The sequence below is a fragment of the Lipotes vexillifer genome, unplaced genomic scaffold (genome assembly GCF_000442215.2).
Source record: "Lipotes vexillifer unplaced genomic scaffold, Lipotes_vexillifer_v1.1 scaffold272, whole genome shotgun sequence".
NCBI lineage: Eukaryota > Metazoa > Chordata > Mammalia > Artiodactyla > Lipotidae > Lipotes > Lipotes vexillifer.
In genome coordinates, this window is record NW_006772469.1 from 3207110 (window position 1) to 3231905 (window position 24796).

Consider the following 24796-nt stretch of genomic DNA (forward strand, 5'->3'; position numbering starts at 1 on the left):
AAAGAGAGAAAGAAAGCACCCGAGAAAATATTTGAAGAGATTATAGTCAAAAACTTCCCTAACATGGGAAAATAAATATCCACCCAAGTCCAGGAAACACAGAGAGTCCCAGGCAGGATAAACCCAAGGAGAAACATGCTGAGACACATAGTAATCAAACTGACAAAAATTAAAGACAAAGAAAAATTATTAAAAGCCACAAGGGAAAAACAACAAATAACGTACAAGGGAACTCCCATAAGGTTAACAGCTGATTTCTCAGCAGAAACTCTACAAGTCAGAAGGGAGTGGCATGATATATTTAAAGTGATGAAAGGGAAGAACCTACAACCAAGATTGCTCTACCCAGCAAGGATCTCATTCAGATTCAAAGGGGAAATCAAAATCTTTACAGACAAGCAAAAGCTAAGAGAATTCAGCACCACCAAACCAGCTGCACAACAAATGCTAAAGGAACATCTCTAAGTGGGAAACACAAGAGAAGAAAAGGACCTACAAAAACAAACCCAAAACAATTAAGAAAATGTTGATAGGAACATACATATCAATAATTTCCTTAAATGTAAATGGATTAAATGTTCCAACCAAAAGACACAGGCTCACTGAATGGAAACAAGAACAAGACCCATATATATGCTGTCTACTAGAGACCAACTTCAGACCTAGGGATACATACGGACTGAAAGTGAGGGGATGGAAAAAGATATTCCATGTGAATAGAAAGCCAAAGAAAGCTGGAGTAGCAATACTCATATCAGAAAAAATAGACTTTAAAAAAAAGAAAGTTACAAGAGACCAGGAAGGATAATACATAATGATCAATGGATCAATCCAAGAAGAAGATATAACAATTATAAATCTATATGCACCCAACATAGGAGCACCTCAATGCATAAGGCAAATGCTAACAGCTATAAAAGAGGAAATTGACAGTAACATAGTAATAGTGGGGGACTTTATCACCTCACTTACACTGGGACAGATCATCCAGATTGAAAATTAATAAGGAAACACAAGCTTTAAATGACACAATAGAACAGATAGATTTAATTGATATTTATAGGACATTCCATCCAAAAACAGCAAATTACACTTTCTTCTCAAGTGCTCATGGAACATTCTCCAGGATAGATCAAATCTTGAGTCACAAATCAAGCTTTGGTAAATTTAAGAAAATTAAAATCATATCAAGCATCCTTTCCAACCACAATGCTATGAGATTAGAAACCAATTACAGGGAACACAACGTAAGAAACACAAGCACACAGAGGCTAAACAATACATTACTAAATAACCAAGAGATCACTGAAGAAATCAAAGAGGAAATCAAAAAATACCTAGAAACAAATGACAACAAAAGCACGATGTTCCAAAACCTATGGAATGCAGCAAAAGCAGTTCTACGAGGGAAGTTTATAGCAATACAATCCTACGTCAAGAAACAAGAAATATCTCAAAAAATATATAACCTTACACCAAAAGAACTAGAGAAAGAAGAACAAACGAAACTCAAAGTTAGTAGAAGGAAAGAAATCATAAATATCAGAGCAGAAATAAATGAAATAGAAAGAAAGAAAGCAATAGAAAGGATCAATAAAACTAAAAGCTGGTTCTTTGAGAAGTTAGACAAAATTGATAAACCTTTAGCCGACTTATCAAGAAAAAGAGGGAGAGGACTCAAATCAATAAAATTAGAAATGAAAAAGGAGAAGTTACAACAGACACTGCAGAGGTACAAATCATCCTAAGAGACTACTACAAGCAACTCTATGCCAATAAAATGGACAACCTGGAAGAAGTGGACAAATTCTTAGAAAGGTGTAACCTTTCAAGACTGAACCAGGAAGAAATAGAAAATATGAACAGACCAATCACAAGTTATGAAATTGAAACTGTGATTAAAAATCTTCCAACAAACAGAAATCCAGGACCAGATGGTTTCACAGGTGAATTCTATCAAACATTTAGAGAAGAGATAATACCCATCCTTCTCAAACTCTTCCAAAAAATTGCAGAGGGAGGAACACTCCCAAACTCATTCTACAAGGCCACCATCACCCTGATACCAAAACCAGACAAAGATACTACAAAAAAAGAAAATTACAGACCAATATCACTGATGAATATAGATGCAAAAATCCTCAACAAACTACTAGCAAACAGAATCCAACAGCACATTAAAAGGGTCATACACCATGATCAAGTGGGATTTATCCTAGGGATGCAAGGATTCTTCAATATATGCAAATCAATCAATGTGATATACCATATTAACAAATTGAAGAACGGAAAACATATGATCATCTCAGTAGATGCAGAAAAAGCTTTTGACAAAATTCAACACTCATTTATGACAAAAACTCTCCAGAAAGTGGGCATAGAGGGAACCTAGCTCAACATCATAAAGGCCATATACAACAAACCCACAGCAAACTTCATTCTCAATGGTTTGAGAGCATTTCCTCTAAGATCACTGAAAGTATTTCCTCTAAGATCAGGACCAAGATAAGGATGTCCACTCTCGCCACTATTATTCAACATAGTTTTGGAAGTCCTGGTGATGGCAATCAGAGAAGAAAAAGAAATAAAAGGAATACAAATTGGAAAAGAAGTAAAATTGTCACTGTTTGCAGATGACATGATACTATACATAGATAATCCTAAAGATGCCACCAGAAAGCTACTAGAGCTAATCAATGAATTTGGTAAAGTTGCAGGAGACAAAATTAATGCACAGAAATCTCTTGCATTCCTATACATTAACAATGAAAGATCAGAAAGAGAAATTAAGGAAGCAATCCCAGTCACCATTGCAACAGAAAGAATAAAATACCTAGGAATAAACCTACCTAGGAAGACAAAAGACCTGTATGCAGAAAACTATAAGACACTGATGAAAGAAATTGAAGATGATACCAACAGATGGAGAGATATACCATGTTCCTGGATTGGAAGAATCAATATCGTGAAAATGACTCTACTACCCAAAGCAATCTACAGATTCAATGCAATCCCTATCAAATTACCAATAGCATTTTTTTACAGAACTAGAACAAAAAATCTTAGAATTTTTATGGAGACACAAAAGACCCCAAATAGCCAAGCAGTCTTGAGGGAAAAAACGGAGCTGGAGGAATATGATGCCCTGACTTCAGAATATATTACAAATCTACAGTAATCAAGACAGTATGGTACTGGCACAAAAACAGAAATATAGATCAATGGAACAGGATAGAAAGCCCAGAGATAAACCCATGCACCTATGGTCAACTAATCTATGACAAAGGAGGCAAGGATATACATTGGAGAAAAGACAGTCTCTTCAATAAGTTGTGCTGGGAAAACTGGAAAGCCTCATGTAAAAGAATGAAATTAGAACACTCCTTATCACTGTACACAAAAATAAACTCAAAATGGATTAAAGACCTAAATGTAAGACCAAACACTATAAAACTCTTAGAGGAAAACACAGGAAGAACACTCTTTGACATAAATCACAGAAAGATCTTTTTTGACCCACCTCCTAGAGTAATGAAAATAAAATAAAAAATAAACAAATGGGGCCTAATGAAACTTAAAATCTTTGGCACAGCAAAGGAAACTATAACCAGGACGAAAAGACAACCCTCAAAAGGGAAGGAAGTATTTGCAAATGACTCAGTTTACAAAGGATTAATCTCCAAAATATACAAACAGCTCATACAGCTCAATATTAAAAAAAACAAACAACCCAATAAAAAAATGGGTAGAAGACCTAAATAGACATTTCTCCGAAGAAGACATACAGATGGCCAAGAGACACATGAAAAGCTGCTGAACATCACTAATTATTAGAGAAGTGAAAATCAAAACTACAATGAGGTATCACCTCACACCAGTTAGAATTGTCATCATCAGAAAGTCTACAAACAACAAATGCTGGAGAGGGTGTGGAGAAAAGGGAACCCTCTTGCACTGTTGGTGGGAATGTAAATTGATACACCATTATGGAGAATAGTATGGAGGTTCCTTAAAAAACTAAAAATAGAATTACCATATGACCCAGCAATCCTACTACTGGCCATACACCCAGAGAAAACCATAATTCAAAAAGACACATGCACCCCAATGTTCATTGCAGCACTATTTACAATAGCCAGGTCATGGAAGCAGCCTAAATGCCCATCGACAGAGAAATGGATAGGAAGAAGATGTGGTACATATATACAATGGAATATTACTCTGCCATAAAAAGGAACGAAATTGGGTCATTTGTAGAGACTGTCATACAGAGTGAAGTAAGTCGGAAAGAGGAAAACAAATATTGTATATTAATGCATATGTGTGGAATCTAGAAAAATAGTACAGATGAACCAGTTTGCAAGCAGAAATAGAGACAGATGTAGAGAACAAACGTATGGACACCAGGGGTGGAAAGGTGGGGAGAGGTGCGGTGGTGGTGGTGTGATGAATTGGGAGATTGATACTGACATATATACACTAAAATGTACAAAATACATAACTAATAAGAACCTGCTGTATAAAAAAATAATTAAAATAAAATTCAAAAAAAAAAGCAGGGAGAAGGTAGAGGTAAATTCTTCATTCAGCCCTTAGCAATCTAGTATGTGCCAGTACTGGCCTGGAACTGGGGTCCAGAAATGACTATCATATGATATGGAAACTCACATTTTAATATGAAACACAGAAGAGTGGGCAAAGTGTGAATGGAGGGTTATGGGCACCCCAATAGCAACATGTGTAAAGAAGATGAAGGAGGAGGGATTTGCCAGAGTTGAGAGATTGTTTCAGGGAAAGCGGATGGAGCTACTGACTCCAAACCGAGTTTTAAATAATGAATAAGATGTTGGCAGTGATGAAGGACTTTTCCCATGAAGTGTGTGTGGAATTACAAGTTATTTGGGCATGCTTTGGGAAGTCCTAGGCTGAGGCCAAGTGAGCCAGGGAAAGGGAGCGGTGAAAGATGGTTTAGGATCCAGGCGTGAATGCCATTAAGGAGGGCCTCCTATGTCTTTGAGGAAGTTTGAACTCACCCTAGGGATGAGGAGAAGCCACTGGAAAGATTTGATCACTGTAATCTCCTGAAAGAAGCTTTGCTTCCTGTATGTGTTGCTGAGGTCTGGTCCTGGTGGGGATAAAGTCTTATCCATCTGAGTTCCATCAGCAATTGAAATGCAAAGCCAGTTACAGATAGTGCACCTTAGATATGGCAGTGGGGAGGGGAGAGGAGAAATATTGGGGCTGGGGAGAGAGAGGTACAAACTACTGGGTGTAAGATAGGCTACAAGGATGTATTACACAACACAAGGATTATAGCCATTATTTTGTAATAACTTTAAATGGAGTGTAGCCTTTAAAATTTGTATGAAAAAGAAATATAGCCTGAGCAAGTATCTCTAGCAAAATGTAGAGAGTTGGAGTATAAAGAGGAAGCTAAGTGAACTAGAGAAAAATGAGGATGTGATGTGAAAAGAAGGGGAAAAGGAGACTATAACCTTGTGAAAACAAAGCTCTTGAGTGTACCAGAAGGTGTTATGGTACAGTTGCAGGATATTTATCTGATTATGTTAGAGAATATATTTCTGCAGTGTTGGTATTAGCATGTGGTTAGTTAAAAAATTTTGTTTTTAATTGGGGTATAGTTGTTTTACAATGTTGTGTTAGTTTCTACTGTACAGCAAAGTGAAGTTCCCTGTGCTATACAACAGGTTCTCATTAGTTATCTATTTTATACATATTAGTTAGTGTATATCTGTTAATCCCAATCTCCCAATTCATCCCACCCCACCTTTCCCACTTTGGTGTCCATATGTTTGTTCTCTATGTCTGTGTCTCTATTTATGCCTTGCAAACAGGTTCATCTGTACCATTTTTCTAGATTTCACATATACACATTAATATATGATATTTGTTTATCTCTTTCTGACTTACTTCACTCTGTATGACAGTCTATAAGTCCATCCACATCTTTACAAACAACCCAGTTTTGTTCCTTTCTATGCCTGAGTAATATTCCATTGTATATATGTACCACATCTTCTTCATCCATTTGTCTGTCGATGGGCATTTACATTGCTTCCATGACCTGACTATTGTAAATAGGGCTGCAATGAACATTGGGGTGCATGTGTCTTTTTGAATTATGGTTTTCTCTGGGTATAGGCCCAATAGTGGGATTGCTGGGTCATATGGTAATTCTATTTTTAGTTTTCTAAGGAACCTCCATACTGTTCTCCATAGCGGCTGTTTCAATTTACATTCCCACCAACAGTGCAGGAGGGTTCCCTTTTCTCCACACCCACTCCAGCATTTGTTGTTTTAGATTTTTTTTTTTCATATCAGCCTATTCAGATCACCTACTTCTTGCTGTGTGAATTTTGGCACATTGCATATGTCAAAGAATTGATCCATTTAATCTGTTATCAAATTTGTAGGCATAAAATTATTTATAATATTCTTTTATTGTAATATTAATATCTGTGGAATCTGTATTGATGTCTCCTCTTTCATTTCTTTTCTTTTTTTCTTTTTTTTTGTAGATTTTTTGATGATGGCCATACTGACCGGTGTGAGGTGATACCTCATTGTAGTTCTGATTTGCATTTCTCTAATAATAGTGATGTCAAGCAGCTTTTCATGTGCCAATTGTCCATCTGTATGTCTTCTTTGGAGAAATGTCTATTTAGGTCTTCCACCCATTTTTGGATTGGGTTGTTTGCTTTTTTTAATATTGAGCTGTATAAGCTGTTTGTATATTTTGGAGATTAATCCTTTGTAAATTGAGTCATTTGCCATTATTTTCTCCCATTCTGAGGAGAAAGTGTTGAGGGTTGTCTTTTCATCTTGTTTATGGTTTCCTTTGCTGTGCAGAAGCTTTTAAGTTTCATTAGGTCCCATTTGTTTATTTTTGTTTTTATTTCCATTACTCTAGGAGATGGGTCAAAAAAGATCTTGCTGTGATTTTTGTCCAAGAGTGTTCTTCCTATGTTTTCCTCTAAGAGTTTTATAGTGTCTGGCTTTACATTTAGGTCTTTAATCCATTTTGAGTTTATTTTTGTGTATGGTGTTAGGGAGTGTTCTAATTTCATTCTTTTACATGAGACTGTCCAGTTTTCCCAGCACCACTTATTGAAGAGACTGTATTTTCTTCATTGTATATTTCCTCCTTTGTCATAGATTAGTTGACCATAGGTGCTTGGGTTTATCTCTGGGCTTTCTATCCTGTTCCATTGATCTATATTTCTGTAGCTTAACAATTTTTAAGCAGCATTAAATTATTAGGGATCATTTTGCACTTTATCATTATCAGTCATATTACTTTTTCATGGGAAATGAAGTGTATTTATTTCAGCTTGGTGTTTTAAAAATTTCTTTGGTTTGATTGTCTTTTAAGTACTAGGGCCAAATATTTAACCTTTCAACTAAACCATGATTAAACAGCTTATAATGTCTGTTTTCAGGCACATTTAGATTATGTCAGCAATCACCTCTTTGGGAATCATATGCTCAGGAGCTCTTATCAAGATAGAAATACTGGAAAAAAAACCCTGAACGGAGGCACCAATATCTGTCACACATTCTCCATTCAATCATTTCATATTTTTAAAAAATATCTTATGAAATAATTTAACCATTCATTGTTCAGAGATTAAAAGTTCACAGATATTTAATTAATGACTCAGAGATGACAGTGTTACTTATATCTTAAGCAGTGGTTCTCAGGTTTTTTTCTGTTCCTAATAACTGGAAGGCTCTCAGAGTAGTAGCTGTCAGATTTCCCTTGGTAGTGCCTCTTTCTGAGGGGAAAGGGTGGTTGGGTGAGACATCTCCAGGGATCAGTATGGTTTAGGAAAGCCCCTCTGTTAGGCTCAATAATGATCCCTAAATATATCCATGTCTTAATTCCTGGAAACCGTGAATGTTATCTTACATGGCAAAAGGGACTTTGAAGATATGATTAAATTAAGGATCTTGAAATAGGGAGACTATCTAGGATGACCTAGATGGCTCTAAATGCCATCACAAGTGCCATTATAAGAGGGAGGCAGAGGAGATAAGACCACAGAAGGGGAAAAGGCAGTGTGACCATGGAGGCAGAGATTGAAGTGACGCAGCTTCTAGGCAGAGAATGCTGACAGTCACCAGAAGCTGGGAGGGGCAAGGAGCAGATACTCCCCTGGCTCTTGAAGAAACAATCAGCTCTTCTAACACCTGATTTTAGCTTTGTAAGACTCTGTTTGGACTCCTGGCATCCAGAACTGTAAGAAAATAAATTTCTGTTGTTTTAAACCACTAAGTTGGTGGTAATTTGTTGTAGCTGCATTAAGAAACTAATGGATTTCCTAAATGATTCTGATAATTGCCAAGGTTGAGAACCACTGCTCAGGGCTCTTAATTTGGGGAATTCACATGTAATATGTTTCTAGATCAACTCATTACAAAAACTGTTTATGAAGTACAAGAGGTTTTAAGATGGTAGATGGTTCCATGGCAATGAAAACCAATGTGCATTCTTTAAAATTAGAATTACCGTTCTGTTTTGTTCTGGGTAACTGTAAAGTAAATATACAATGCTTTATATACTGAGTAGAATTTACTCACTGTTTCAGAGTGACCAGGGATTTGTCGAAGAAACAGGTTTCTAATTTTCAGAAGTATCCAACTTATATATGTTACTAGAACCTACAGACAGCAAAGCTCCATGGTCAGCTTTCTCAGGGTGCTTGTTATTTGCTGTAAGAGGCCAGAACAATCCCATTCATATTCAGATACATATCACTACTTCAAGATTATGACAGATGAAGACAAGTACCGTATGTTTCCACTTATATGTGCAACCTAAAAACAAAGGAACAAATATAGCAAAACAGAAACAGACACAGATACAGGGAACAAAGGAGTGGTTGCCAGAGGAGAGAGCAGGGGTGATGGGTGAAATAGGAGAAGGGGATTAAGAAGTTCAAACTACAAGTTATAAAATAAATTAGTCATGGAGATGTAATATACAGCACAGATAAAATAGTCTATAATATTGTTTTAAGTGTGTATGGTATAAAAATGTTGAATCACTGTGCTGTACACCTGAAACTAATATACTATTGTAAGTCAATTATACTTCAAAAATTCTAATAGTTCCTAGACCTACTATTATATTTCATAATTTAATGAATTAATAAAGAAGCACATAGTATTTCTGTATCACAGATTTGGTTTCTTGTTTTGAAAAATAGATTTTTACAGTTATATTTCAATACAGTTGGATTCCTTTTAATCCTGTGTATTTTAATTTAGCTTATTTATTCTGGGAAGGGGTTCATAGGTTCACCAGATTGCCAAAGAGGGACATAGAATAAAAAAGGTTAGAGAAAAACCCCTGCAATAGAATATCTGGCCACCAACGATGCTTTTAATATGAGACTATTTTAAAATTTTCAATCTTTCAGTTCATTTTAATGAGTATTTTCAAGGATAAAGGAGAGAGATGATATCATTATAAACGTTACAGAATTGTGTCCTCTGTGTACCTAGGTTTTCCATAACAAATAGGATCTAAACCAATGATATTTGGAGAACTTTATCTGGTGATAGTAATAATAATAATAGTAGAACCCTTATGCAAAGCTGGAATTTTAGGTGCTACCATTAGTGAATTACAGAGTATGTTGAGTTTGCAAACTATTCCATAAGGGGGAAAGTTTTCATTTTTGTGTGAAGCTATTTCTCACCATCTGTTTACGAGTCTGTATCCTGCTCATTGAATATCCTCACATCCATCCTTTAACCGCTTCTCTATAACAAACAGCAGCATCCTTCCTTTTCCCTTAAATTAAAAAAGGGGGTAGGCATGGTTAAAAAAATCATGTACTGAATCATGAGTGAGATATCAGAAAATACAGCTCTTTTCATCATTGTTAGCTTAGAACGTATGTTGAGTTTATGGCAGATCTGTTTTACTATCAGGATAGCAGAACTGACAGTCCTATAGTTGCATCATTTGGAGTAACCAGACATTCTCCAGAATTACAGATGTAAGGCTAGTGACGTGGCAAACAAAGGCTTTCTGGAGTGTTGTCAATTAGAGTATGTTATCCAGCTGCAAATAAATGTCTAAATATGCTGGAAATGATAAATGTTCATTTTGATCTAGTGTCCTTGGCCAAAGTTCTCCATCTGCAAGGGAAAATTGCAAGCTCATTTTTCCTTAGTGCATTTAAGACATTACAGAAAGATCTCATAAATCTGAATTTTAAAAAAACATTAAAAAAGTTATCTTTTTAAAGCCCAATTTTCTTATAAGTAAGCTGAGCTTTTGTGATGAGGATATATCTGACTGGAGCTCTATGGAATCATTTTCTTAGCCATCAACAGCTGTGCTTTTCTTTCCAAATAGTAATAATGCTTCTACATTGCACTTGTTTTTTATTGTTGAGGAGGGCTGCTGGTGCCTTTATTGAGTTACTTTGAGAGCAGCCTGATTTTTTTTTAGAATGCACAATAAAACAGAAGTAATTTAAATTTTTAATATGACTTCCTTGCACCATTAATTAAAATGATTTATGTTTGGTTGCCTCCTCGAAATAGAGTGTGTTGTTAGTACTTATTGCTTCCATGGTGATGTTTTCCAACAGAGCATCATTTACAAAACACGGTATCAAACGCTTCCTGGTCTTAGTTTATTTGCTTTGACAGCAGCAACTTTACTTAACTCACACTGTTCTCCCTAGTCCTCATTTGGCCTTTAAAATTATATTTATTGTCCAGACTTCCCAGTAGCTATTTATTTGTTCAAAGCAGACTCTTTGAACATTAATGTGTCTGTCAAGGAGGAAAGGAAAGGGAGGTGAGATAACCTCGACTATATCTTGGTCTGGATGTTGAAAGCACCTAACTTTGTGGGATTCAGAAAAGGGCTTCCCAAATACTTATGTCAGAGAACTTTGTATTCATGAGAGGAAAGGCACTACACTTGCTCTCTGATTTTATCAAAAAGAAAGGGAAGAATGAAAGGAAATCCTACATATATTTTAAACAAGTTTTTGTAAACACTAAGAATGATTTGTCTAAGTCTGTGGGCTCTTAGGCGCTTAGATGACATTGCTGATAAATTGGGCATTTGTTTCTGTCACTGGCAAGAACTGGTTCTGAAATACTACTTGATCTACAGTCGTTATACAGTATCTTTTTTTTTTTTTTAATCCAAGGCAGTTCACTGTTGACAGTTCTTTTCACTCTTTTCTGAATATTGGAACATATGATTGCATCAAGCTGGCTGCAGGCTCCTGTACTGACATTTTCTAGCTCAAAGAATGCCCACATCACTCGAACATTTGAAAAGTGTTAATGAGCAGATCAAAAGGACTGTTGCCTGAAGCAGCTAACTTTTTTTTTTATTTAAGAAATCGGCTCCCCTCCAAACTGAAATCTTCATTCTAACAGTTAAGTAGATGAGATGTAACCCTCCCTGATGATGATAATAACAAACGAAAAAAAAAAACTTGGAGAAGAATCAAAGTCTGCATATGGTTCACAAAGTGGTGAAAGTGTTTTCCAAAATCTTCAATACCGAGCTGAAGGATGCTAAGTGGAAAAAATCCTGGCAACTAGGCAATATTATGCCTTTTAAAATCTGCAAATTCTCATAAAATATGGTGCTTATGAATACATCCTTTTCAAAGATGAATGTGTTCTTGCACTATTTAATACAAGAATGGGATTCTCATGACTGTTATTTTTAATGTATTTGGACCAACAGTCAGGTTTCCTTTTCTCCTGCACTAATTTTACTGAAATGTAGAAATATCAGTGGACACACACTTTTGCCATTTTTGGCTTTGGGGCTGAATGGCTTCAGATTATTTTCACTCTCCTTTGTTACTTATGAAGCTGTGTGGTAGAATGGAGAGAGGGAGCATTTTGAAACATCACATACACACACAAAACTTATTTCCTCTTCCAACATTTCTAGGGCAATGATGGTGGGCATATGAATGAATATGATAGGTCCCTATAAAATGGGGATGATAACATCTATCTCACACAGTTGCCATAAATATTGATCTATATCTATCTGTATCCATCCATGGATCTATCTATCTGTCTATCCATCCATCTATTTAACCATCCATCCATGCATGCATCCCAGCAAGTAATAAACTCTCAACACATCTTAAGCCTTTTCTCCTGCACCCTTTTTCCCTTTGCAGTCCAAACCTTATTTTAAAAGGATGTCATGTGGCAGAGGAAGTTGAACCCAGAATTTCGAGGAAGATGGACCAGTTTAAATACTAATTCTAATATTTTCTCTTTGTGTATCCTTGGACAAGTTACTGAATTCAGGCCTCCCTCTCCTTGTATTTAAAATAAGCATAATAACTGCATAAGATTATTATGAAAATGAGAGAAATATAGAGTGCGTGGCATATGGCGGCACCAATAAATGTCATTATTGTTGATAGTATTAACGGCACACAGATGAGCCTTTGCTCTGCTTCAGTTTCTGAAAGTGCTATTATTTGTTGTGGTGGTGGTGGTATCTCTTAATCTACTAGGTCAAAATTTGATTTATGTAGAGTATTAAGGGTTTTGTTTTCATTGTTAACAATCTAGAAAATATACTTGCCAGGATTTCTAAATCAATTTAAATTTATAATAAGCAATGCATTTAGTCATACATAAGATTAATTACACATTATTGGAAAAACAAACCCTAAAGTTCTTTTCTGGAATAAGGTGAATACAAATGTATGTAGACATATGGCCTACTTAATTATGTAAAGGCATAGAAGAAAAAGGCTTGGTGGAAATATTGTGATATGTATTTTGTTTTATCATTCTATTAGAGTTTTCATTTTGGAAAGGACCTACAGTGAATCAAATTTATTTCCCAGATGAAGAAACTTAGCATGGTCTTACATTTTCCCATCTGTCTTTGAGTTCATTAGCTCTCTGACTTTACTGGTTGAAAGAGAAACTTGATACTTCATTTTCTTTGGAACTAGCAATATTTTAGTTTCATGGAAATCTTTCTCTATTGGTTATCATTTATATCTTCTTTTTCCCTCTGTATTTTTCTTATAAATTTAGAGGTTGGCTATGAGCCTTTGCGAACATTCTCAGCTAGTTTCTTCAGCTCACTTTCAATCATATTTTTAGTGTCTGTTGTTTGCAGAGCACTTTATTAGGTGCTGTGATATTTTCAAAGAGGGAGAAATGATATTGCCCCTAAGAAATCTACAGTTTTGAGGGGTAATTGAAAAATTCCAAAATAAACATACAAACCCAAACTGATGAAGCATGAATTGTTCAACTGTGCAGCACGTATATTGTTCGAAGTTTTAAAGCTTCTAGATAAAGCGATAGAAAGTTGATAGACTACTCTGTAACGGCCGGATGGGACTTAATATGGAAATAGTCATTTTTTGGGGGGGTAGCAAAGGGATCTTCAGTCAGCCTGAAGTTAGAGGTACACGTGCAGGGATGTTTGTACATAGGGTGTTAGGGTCGAACTATACTGTGCTGAGGCATTTGAACAATGACAATTCAAGAGGTGGCTCATGTAGATGTACTGAAAAAGGAGTTTGCATTTTCCAGGTTGTGGCTTATGATAACAGATAAAGAGTCTCTGATAAAGAAGGCAAAGATGCCTCTCATTATCCTGCTGTGAGTTTGTCACCAGTGGTCATATGAGAATTTTAAACTGAGACTCAGTTTACCCATATTAATGCTAAAACTTGATGCTGTGCAGGATAATCAGCATGATAAATATGACATGAAAAAGGAAGTGTTATGGAGGGGGATTTCGGTAATTCTTAGGAGATATAACATAGAACAGGGTTGGGGATACTATTTAGGTCCTCAGAAATTTATATATCAGTACAAGATGTACACGTAATAAGTAGAGTACATTTGAAATCCTCACAAGGAAATCAAAATGAGTTTGAGTACATTATACTCAGACTTAGTGGAATGAAGGAGGTACCTTGGGCTTTTTCTAGTGAGAGAACTCTGGAGAGCACTTTATGTTAGTTTGCAAAACTGAGTGGTAAGCTTCTTCCCAAAATTCAGTAATTCCTCGAGTTCAGTTGTGGCCACTGGAACCTTTGATCCATTTTGACTAGAGAAACCATCAATTGAGCTTCTATTAGAAAAATAGTGACCTGGCTACATAGGTTAGAATGAAGGATGAGTTAGAGATAGAGGAACAAGCTAGAGGTCTAATTTAGCTACAAATAAAGCGTGAAATGTTATTTATCAGTTCTGGAAACCACACTTTGAGATATTGTTCAAGTGAATATATACTAAAGAAACTGACCAAAATGACCCAATAACTCAGACCGTTACACAAAAAACGGTTGTGATGTTTCGCTTCCAGATGTGTAAGTTCAATAGATATATGGTTATTATCCAAGTATTCAAAAATAGAAACTGCTCTTTTCTGGAATTAAAAATAGTTGTGTGTATGCATGTGTTTCCACACTCTAGGATCAGGACTAAAGTGTGGAAACTACGGAGAAGGAGGCTTTGGCTTCTTCTGGGGGAAAATTTTTCAAATGATGTGAGTTCCTTGCCAATGGAATAAATTGCTTTGTGAAGTTGTGAATTTCTCTTTATTGCAGGAATTCAAACATAGTTGGACTACAGCTAGGTGGGAATTTTTCCAAAAAATGAAGTTTTGGTTGGATGTGTACTGGAGAAGTTGAAAACTATTGTACTAGGTATTTTTAAGGTCCAGAGATCTTGAGTTCATGATTTTAGGTAGTGATAGTAGGAATGGAATGCAAAGAATCCTTCCTTCTTCCCGTGATCTTCCTTCCTTCCTCCTCCTCTCCCTTTAACCCTTTCTCTATCTTTTTTTTCTCTTTCCCACTTTCTTCCTTTTTCTCTCTTCCTAAGTTCCCTTCTTTGCTTCCTTTGTGCTAGACACTCTACTAAGTACTGGGAATACAGTGAGGAACAAAGCAGACGTAAAATCCATCCTCTTAGAAGTTACGGTGTTTTGGAGTTAGATAAAATTATCAATTGTGACCAATGCTAGGGGAGAACAAATAGGCATCTGTACATATTAAGGTAACCTGATCTGCTTTGAGAGGATTGGGGGAATTCATGGTGGGGAGGAAGAAAAGAGGAAAAGATAGAACAGGGAAAGGGAGAGAGAGAGAAGAGTATTTCAAAGAATCTTTTTTTTTTTTTTTTTTTTTTTTTTGGAAGCCCCAAAGAATCTTTTGAACATGGTAAATGATTTGGTGAAGTCATTTAGAAGTGAGAATAAATTATAGATTGTGAGAAAATTTTAAGGCTGCAACTTTAAGGAAAGAGCGATTTACTTGAAAGAAACAAGGAAGATAGGAAGAAGAGTTGGCTCTTAAATGAAGCTTATTAGGTTGGTTTTGACCCTGTTGACTGTGAAATATTGATAGATCTGGTTTTCATTGATTGATTTTGGACGTGCAGGTTGATAATATGAGTGCTTCCTTTTTATAAAGGAAATGCACCTGTAGCTTGATAACCTTTATTTTATTTTACCACAGTATTATTTTAAATCTTTATCCTCTCCTGGCATTTGTTTCTGGGCTAAATGTAAAACTTCACAGATTTCTATCCTTCAATATTAGTAAAAAGAACTGGGATTTTATGTTTATTGATAAGACAAAATTGAATTAAACAGAAGGGTTAAATAGAAATAACAGCATTTCTTGTAGCATTCAAAAGTTTGAATGCTACAATGAGCTAGTTCAAGATTCATTCAGATTAAATTACTGTCCAGTTATATCTATGTAATTGTAGTTACTGTTTGTATTTTTTCCTGAGATTTAGATCTAAACTAAAATTTGAGGATGAAAGTAATATATATGAAGAACATTATGAGTCAATTCACTAAACATTATCAGTAACAACAAAAAAAACTTTCATTATGAAAAATTTCAAACACATACAAAGAGAAAGAGTGAAATAATGAATCTCCCATGTCTACTTAGTTTCAATGATTCTCAATTTATGGCTAAATTTATTTCATATATAACCTCTTTACTTCCCCAACCCAAATTATTTTGATGAAAATATCAGAATTATATCATTTAATCTGGAAATGTTTCAGTATATATCTTTAAAATATATGCAGTCTTTAAAAAACATATTCATGATAATAGGAATATACCTGAACAGCAGTAATAATTCTTTGATGATATTCATTTTCAGAGCTACTATTGTTTTAAAATTTTAAAACTTTAATGAGATAATTGAAACATTTGACTTTAGATGAAGTGAGGCAGTTATATTTTCAAACAGTTTTTCTTCTTAGTATAGAGACTTGGATGTGTACTCGAATTATCAGACACTACTGGCCCTTGGTCAGTAATTTTCTATCATGATGGTATGAAAGTCCAGGTACCCCAGTACCAGTAAAGGTCATTTAAATTTGATCTCAGTCTGTATTCCTCTCACATAAAGAATTAACCACATCAAATTTCATGAAATAATATATTGAGTAACGATTCACAGGAAAGGACTCTTGGCTAAGAGGTTGATTTGTTCCTAGGTTAAAAGGTGGGGAAAGAGAGTTATGTTAATTTCTCTATTATCGCCTCCAAAGCAAGCTAACTTTGTATTGTCAATTTGTGAAAAAGTCAGTGAATCATAGCAGGAAGACAGTAAATTCCTACTCCATTTGAGTGGACATACTGTAATCTAGTGAAAAATGTTTGCATTAGAAGAGCCACTTCGTGCAAGGTATTTGACAATTTTTGCTCTTGTTATTTACCTGAAAACTGAAGCTATATCTATATCATAAAGATAAAATAAATGAATGTGCTAGTTAGCTAGCTAGTTAGTCAAAGAAAACCTAGTAGTTGCTAGTTAATCCAAAGCTAGTTACAAACAAGCCCAGGTTCAAAAGGGAGGCATATGTTTTGGGAGGCTACGTTCATCTGGGACATCTTTGGTGCCACCACAGTATTTTACTAATCTAATTATTTTTATACATCCTTTCTGTCTCCTCCCTGTGCCACTGAAGTTTCTGCATTTGATTGTTTTTTTGGTTTTATTTTTTTTCGTACAGGTTATCAAGGATCCTCCTCCACCACCACCCTCTGCACCAAAAGAGGTAAATGAGTGCCTAATAAGTGATGTGGGTGTATTTAGATATTATCCCTAATTTGATCAATTACATTGTTATTAGATAACTGTGATACCTATGTATTGACTTTTGAAATTATGAAAATCAATCATATTTTGTCTTCTCATGATTTCTTTCATGTGCTAGAGGAACGGGACCTTCACACATTGATAAACGTAGACTAGCCATCAGGATCAATAGTACATAGAGGTTTAATTTACTTTTTATAGCAATATATCAATAGTTCTGCTGTCACTTGTCTTATTTACAAAAAGTTGGAAGATCCAAGCTGGCAGTTTAGAGATATTATTACTTTCTTCAAAATGATTATTACTTTTACATAACTCTGTTAGCCAAAATTGTGTTAGCAACAGAAAATATGGTGTTGTGCATTTTCAAAGCTTCTCAACTACCTATCTTTTCAGTACAAATTTTGCAGACTTTAAATTTACACATACATTGAGGCTTTAAATGATCATTGGAAGGCGCTCCTAATTTTAATGTTTTAACTCTGAAGTGATGAATAAATCTAGAAAAACCAAGTGATGCTCATAGTTCAGGAGCAACTTCTGGTAGCCTAGTGAAATAAGGTAGATTCCTCAAATTGTGGAATGGAAGGAGTTCTCATATTCTGTAGAACCTCACTTGAAATTTATGCACATAAGCATAAGTACCTCCACATGTGCTATATGTAATTTTTACTATATTTTGTCCATATCAGTGTCATTATTCAGAAAAATATTTAACTGTGAGTTGGTTCTGACTAAGCAATATTTTAAGAAATTAATTAAAAGTTTTAAAAACTTGTATCCACATAGGAGGAAGAAGAACCTCTGCCTACCAAGAAATGGCCAACCGTGGATGCTTCATATTATGGTGGTCGAGGGGTTGGAGGGATTAAAAGAATGGAGGTTGGTATCTTGAAAAAAAATTAGAAGCTGCTAATCTGGAATATGTAGTTTTAGAACTATCAAGCCATGGAAACTGTACTTTTCACAACTCAGTATCCTAATATCATCCATTTTTACTTAACACTAGGTCTTTTTTGGACAAATTTTTTTTCTATGGAATAATCCTAGCCATTTCAAAACTATTCAAGAAGAACTGACTTCATTAGTCAAAGAACTACATTGATAAGATGTCTGAATTCTAAAGGGCAAAACAAAAGTAGGGTTTTTTTTTTTACTATTTTGGAAAAAATTCTTACAGAGAACATCAACTTTGAAGAAGCCAGCTACTTAAAGTTGCAACAGTGCTTGTCTTTGAAAAGATCCAATAGTTAAGTACTATTTGAGGAGAAAAATATTAAAATATTCAATATCATGGATAAGACCCTATCACAAATGTAGAGGAAGTACATTTAAGGCTTTTTTCTTTTTTTACAGGTTTTAGTCACCACTTATGAATAATCATAATTAATATTAAATATCATTTATAGACTATTAAAGTTTTAGACTGGCAAAACATGTGGACTAAAATTGAACTTAAATATTATATCTTGAAGATGAAATGAGGTCTTCTTAGCACCACAGAAGTATTTTTCAAAGTGATGGATTAATTAATAATAAGCAAGCACTGTCAGCACTGAGCCCTTAACAACAGTATAGATAGGCCAACAACCCACCCGAAGGAGAAATTGGAGGAATTTTCTCATTGATATGGTGACATTATTACTAAACACAGATCCTGGCATTTCTTTCTTATTTAGTTATTCTTTAATTTTATTTCTTGATAAGAAAGAGTTTTTATGTGTTTTGCAGTCATTGCACATCTCCTACTGTCATATCTGCTTTGTCCCATTACTGCCAGCAAAAATCAAAAAGCTAATTAACAGCCTCACAACTGTTGCAATTTTCTTTTCTTTTTTCAATTTTTTTGTTGTGCCATGTGGCATGCAGGATCTTAGTTCCCCGACCAGGGATCAAACCTGTGCCCCCTGCAATGGAAGCATGGAGTCTTAACCACTGGACCACCAGGGAAGTCCCACAATTTTCTCTTTTTATACATTTCAATAAAATTCAGATTCCCAAGGAGAATTTCCCATTTTCAACGTAAATTTCAGTACTCTTCAAAAGAAGCCCAGACTTACTTAAATGACTGTCATTACTAAAGTGGTTAAGTTATCTGATAGTGATTCTCATTTTCTTGACCACATTAGATCTTAAAATAATGCACATTTTCCTAAGAGCTTGCCACTTTATTGCTGAAATATCTTCTGAGACAGGTACCTCATTGCCAATACGCCATGAAAAAGGCAGGTGCTAGAACTTACTATATTTGTCTTTTGGAGAAAATATTGCTTCTGTGTTTGCAGGTGGGTAATTGGGAATATCAAGCAGTACAAGAGAACATGGCGAGGCTAGCTCTTGTTGCTTGACATGGAAGGAAGGTCATTTTCCTTTCATTTGCCTTTGTTTTGTCATTCTAGGATTGAAGCGGTTGGGGAGAGTGTGGACTGGATGTCCCTACGTACTAAAAAATACAATTGTAAATAAAATCGTTACATGTGAATATCCAAATATGATCTGTCATAGCTTATTTTTAGTTTATTTAGTCTCGTTCCAAAATGAGTGTATAAAAAGATGTATGCAGGGGGAAAAGGGTTTGACAGGAAATAGCACAACATGTTAGTAGCTTTCTCTGAATGGAGTGATTTTCAATTTGTGTTATATATTTCCCTGTTTGTTCCCAACTTATTTGACAGTGAGCATGTACTAATTTATATTCAGAATAATAAACTTAATTCCATTTTGAAATCCACACATATAAAATACCACATGACAATGAGATTCAGATATATTAGTTGCTAAAAACACGAGGAGTTGTGGCAGGTTTTTGTTACTCCAATATTCCATGTTCCAAAGATTAATATCTCTTTCTACAGAAAAGAAAAGTTTATGCATGAGCTACTGAATGGGTTGTGAATTAAAAGGTGTATTATTGGAATATGGTCAAGAAAGCCAAGGGCCCATGAACATTCTTGAGTAACTCACATTTCACGTTTTAAGAGTTATTGACTGTTTTACTTAAAATGTAATATTTAATTTAATTTAATTCAAATTTAATTGAAATTTATTTATTTGTGTTTTACTTATTGACTGTTAATTAATGTGAAGTTATATTGCCCTAGCTTTTTAGCTGAAGAAAATTTATGAGAAGGACTCACCCACTTTTAATAAATCAGAATTCATTTTAGCCATGGATAATTTTGGCTACATTTTATGTAGTACTCCATCAACGAAATGGAAGTGGGAATGAGAATGAAGAAAAAAGTGAGAAAATAAATGTGGGCTTCACAAAGGGGAAACACAGTATGTAAAAATACACAATAAAAAATAAACTGAGGGGCTTCCCTGGCAGTACAGTGATTAAGACTTCATGTTTCCACCACAAGGGGCACAGGTTCAATTCCTGGTCAGGGAACTAGGATCCCATATGCCACACAGTGAGGCCAAAAACAACACAGAAGAAAACTAAGAATTTAGTGCCTTTAGACTTTTTCAACCATCAACTAATTTAAACTTGGAGAGGAAAAATAGAAAACATAACTTGTTTTAAAACAATGCCTATTCAAACCTGAAAAGTATTTCCCTTAAAAAAATTCCCCAGTTTAAACTGGGGAAAGTGAAAGGAATTATAGAAATTATGAGCACATCTGAATTAAAGAATAAATCTTCATAACTCAATGTTATTTTAAGCCAGTATAAGGATTTTACCTAGAAATTTTTTCTTCCTCCTGAATATTTAAACACTATCATAATCGCAGTTTGCAGAAAGCTGGAACTGAGCTGATGTTAATAACAGCTGTTGGCACAACTGATCCACAATACCTAATGGCTTCAAATGTGTGTTTCTGCCAGTTCCGTGTGAAACTGCTTTTGTTTCTTTTCTCAATTCTGAAATTGCTCCTTTATGATACAACCTCCAAATATGCTGTGGAAATTATGGAATTTCATTGTTTATCATGAAAGCCAAGTAGAATTGGAAGAATTTAGCTATCAAGCTTGCACTTTTTTTTAAATAGTAAAAAGTCAGATATATTAATTCTGTTAAGGCTGCCTTTAGCAATCCATTCTTGTTATTCTTTTATCCTTTTTGACTATCTCAAAGTGGTCAAACTAAAGTATTAAAATTTATACATATAAGTGTGTATATATATTTAATTGCTTTTAAGAGTTTTAGGAAAACTATATAAAGTGTTTCCTAGTTTGAGTGAGACTGAGTGAGAATTGATTGTTGTATTATCTGTGGTGATGGTGATAATAATGATAAAACAGTTACTTCACGAACTAACACTAATGGATTGATTTAATGCATTTCCTTTATACCTCAGCAACTATGTATCATACGTTTAGAAATGCAATGTTGGGTCAGAACTCTAGTTCAACTGTCTTTGTGTTCTTTATCTGAGAATGGTACAATGATACTTGGAGGAAGAATATGAGTACCATTACCTCTAGGATATCAACTGTGAAGGCTAGGCTAGTTAAAATCTAAGTTAAAAATCCATCATTTCTGAATGGATCTAACTTTTACCTACTTATATTTCTACTCTGAATTACTTCTCTCTGTTATGATACTCATATGTTTATTTGACTATGTATCTTCATTTGTTTTTTATTTTTTCCCTTAAAATTGAGACTTTACAACTGCAGGAGATGTGTCCTGGTTTTAGAGTTTCTTAGTTCAATTTAGATATGTCTAAAGATTTTTTAAGTTTTAGTTTATCTAGGTGAAGACACTGTGATTTGAAAGAGAAGGTCATTTCTCTGGAAAAAAGCCAACTATCTAGTTCTAAAGGTTTAATGGTATTTAAAACAATTTTAATGACCTCATAAAGAACATTCTAGTACCACTGATAACACTGAAAGATACAGATACATTTTAATGACTCAACAGAGTCCACTTGAAATTGAAAACCTACTCTAAAATTGTAGTAAAAAAAAGGTAAAAACATCTAAGTAAGCCTTATCAAAAAGCTATGAGTAGATCTTTCTATGAACAGTAATCATCTGTATTCCTACCCACTAATTCAGGTCATTAAAATGCTTTTAAAAAGCATTTAATCATTTTTTCTTTGTAGAAATTATTCAACTCTGGTGAGCCACTGTGTGCCCTGGACAGGCCTTCCTGTTTCTTTTTAGAGCTTCACTTATCTTTGTCTTTGGTAACGTTCTTGGTTTTTAGACTTCTCTACTGTTCCTCGTTGGACAAAGCCTTTCTCCAGGGGCCACAACTTCTTCACATGCCCACACATGAAAAAATTTGGCTAAAATGTAGCCAATTTTCATTGAAAAATAAAGAAAACATCTTTTGACCTTTTTGTTTTCAATGTCTAGGTTTTTCAGAGAAAGGAATCCTCCCAAATTTGTGGAATTCCCTGGTGTCCCTGAATTTTTCTCTTCAAAGCAGAGTCTTTTCAGATTTGTCTTCCTCAATGAAAAATTGATATGTCAAATAACCATACCCATATGAGTAGGGGAAATAAAGACTGAGAGCTACTTTACAAAAAGTTGAGGAAAACATATATAATTATTTTATTTCCAAAGGCTAAAATTTAAATCATACTTTTTGCCTTAGTCAAACTTGATGGAAAGTTTGGAAGGAAAAATTAACCCCTTTGTATAAAATATATTTGTAAAATTCAAACCTACTTGAAACTTACTGCACCTTTCAGACTACATATGTTTAAATCCCTGTCCTGCTGCTTACTAGCTGTGTGGCTTTGGGCTCATCACTTAACCTCTCTGTGTCTCGGTTTCCTCATCTGGAAGCAAAAACATAGTATCTATCTCATTGCATTTTTGTATGGATTAAGTGCAGCTTGGCACATAATAATCATTCAACAAATGCTAATTATCATCATCATTATCATCTTTCACCCAGTGCCATCAGTATATACAGGTATGTCTTTAGCTAGAAGGAGAACATACCTAATTAGAGAATAGAATTACACAGTCATGCATTTCGTATGTAAAACATAAATTAACTCCATATTTGAAGCAGTGGAGAAATGGCTGCATCAAATTTAGTAGATGCCAGATTTTTGTAAAGGATCTTTATTTCTAGGATCTTAATATTAAATACATGAGTGGTGAGAAACCTATTAAGTCTCAGAAGAGTAGGAATTTGGAGCTAGGATACCTACTCATCTGTGGACTCTGAGGTAGTGAATCAAAGAACCAACTACACAAGAGCCTGTTCCTCTAGGCCACTATATGTCTGATATCAGTATTTCCCTTTGTTTTAAAGGTTCGTTGGGGTGATAAAGGATCTACGGAGGAAGGTGCAAGGCTAGAGAAAGCCAAAAATGCTGTGGTGACCATTCCTGAAGAACCAGAGGAGCCCCTTAGGCCCAGACCACCTCGACCCAAACCCACACTCCAGCCTCCTCAGACAAAGTGGTACACACCAATTAAGGTGACTGTTCAAACTTTGTGGGATTTAATGGCAACTTCCTAGAGAAAGTGTAATCCTTTTAGTCTCCCTGCCCGCCCCCGCAACCATCTGCAGGAGGACCAAGGTATATCAAATAACAGACATTCAATTTACCTTATAACAACTGAATATTTCTCAGTAACAAGAAACTCCATTTTTGTTATTTATTTATTCGTTAAATTTATGAAAGAAATGAGAGGAGAAAATAAGGCTTTACCTTCTTCATTTTAGCTCATTTATTTAACAAGCAGAGGCCAAGTACATTCCCCAGGTATTTACAGATCACGTTTCCCTTTAGGGTCGGCTGGATGCGCTCTGGGCTTTGTTGCGGAGGCAGTATGACCGGGTGTCCTTGATGCGACCTCAGGAAGGAGATGAGGTTTGTATGTGGGGATGTGTTAGGAAAATAGTGACCGCTCAGGTGTGTATAAGGAAGGGAGGGAAATAATAATCAAAAAGAACCTAAAGTCCTCATTACAGCTGACGAAAGAATTATTATTGTCTCATGCAAATTCCTATTACGTAGGGTGCTTAATAAATGATTATCTATTGTTAGAATATGTCTTCAAGCCACAGTTTAACATGAGGCCCTTTTCAAGTAACATAAAAATTAAGGTCCACTGTACACATACTTTAATAAGCACACTCAATGCTTCAGCTTTTGACTTGGACGGCATCACGTTCTGTTCTGAGGTTTTTTCCCAGCGGGGAGGATAGAGTGGGGATTAGTAAGTCTTGCTAACATTTACTAGCATTGAGGCCTGGGGTACATGCCTCAGATCCTCTGTTGCTTTAGGTATAAATAAGTATTTTCCTGCCTTCAAAGTTGATTTAATCTAATTTCTTGAAAATGTGAAAGTGCTTTGAAAGTTATAAAGCGTTATGGACATCTGCAACGGTGAGATACACACACACACTTATGTATAAAAATACATACATAAATACATACACACATATATGTGTATGCATTTTCCCTATCAAGGAAGCCTTTTTTAAAAAAATATTTATTTATTTAGTTAGTTGCGCCAGGTCTTAGGTGCGGCTCGCAGGCTCCTTAGTTGAGGCACATGGGCTCCTTAGTTGTGGCATGCAAACTCATAGTTGCGGCATGCATGTGGGATCTAGTTCCCTGACCAGGATTGAACCTGGGACACCCTTACTGAGAGCACGGAGTCTTAACCACTGTGCCACCAGGGAAGTCCCAAGGAAGCCTTTTTGAGGCTTTTTTATTATTGGAAATTTGGCTAG

General features: G+C 35.2%; 1 protein-coding gene across 3 annotated transcripts in view; it reads left to right on the forward strand.

Annotated features, from left to right (window-relative positions):
* ANTXR2 (ANTXR cell adhesion molecule 2) overlaps nucleotides 1–24796 on the forward strand; it is a 165235-nt gene that overhangs the window by 78294 nt on the left and 62145 nt on the right. The window contains exons 13-16 of one of the 3 annotated variants that reach the window (XM_007447566.1): nucleotides 17054–17098; nucleotides 17929–18021; nucleotides 23363–23530; nucleotides 23847–24036. In XM_007447566.1, coding sequence (XP_007447628.1) covers nucleotides 17054–17098; nucleotides 17929–18021; nucleotides 23363–23530; nucleotides 23847–23996 — 456 coding nt within the window. In that variant the 3' untranslated portion in view covers nucleotides 23997–24036. Of the gene's footprint in view, nucleotides 1–17053; nucleotides 17099–17928; nucleotides 18022–23362; nucleotides 23531–23846; nucleotides 24037–24796 lie in introns of those variants that run through there. The other 2 variants (XM_007447567.1, XM_007447568.1) reach the window with 2 other exon arrangements.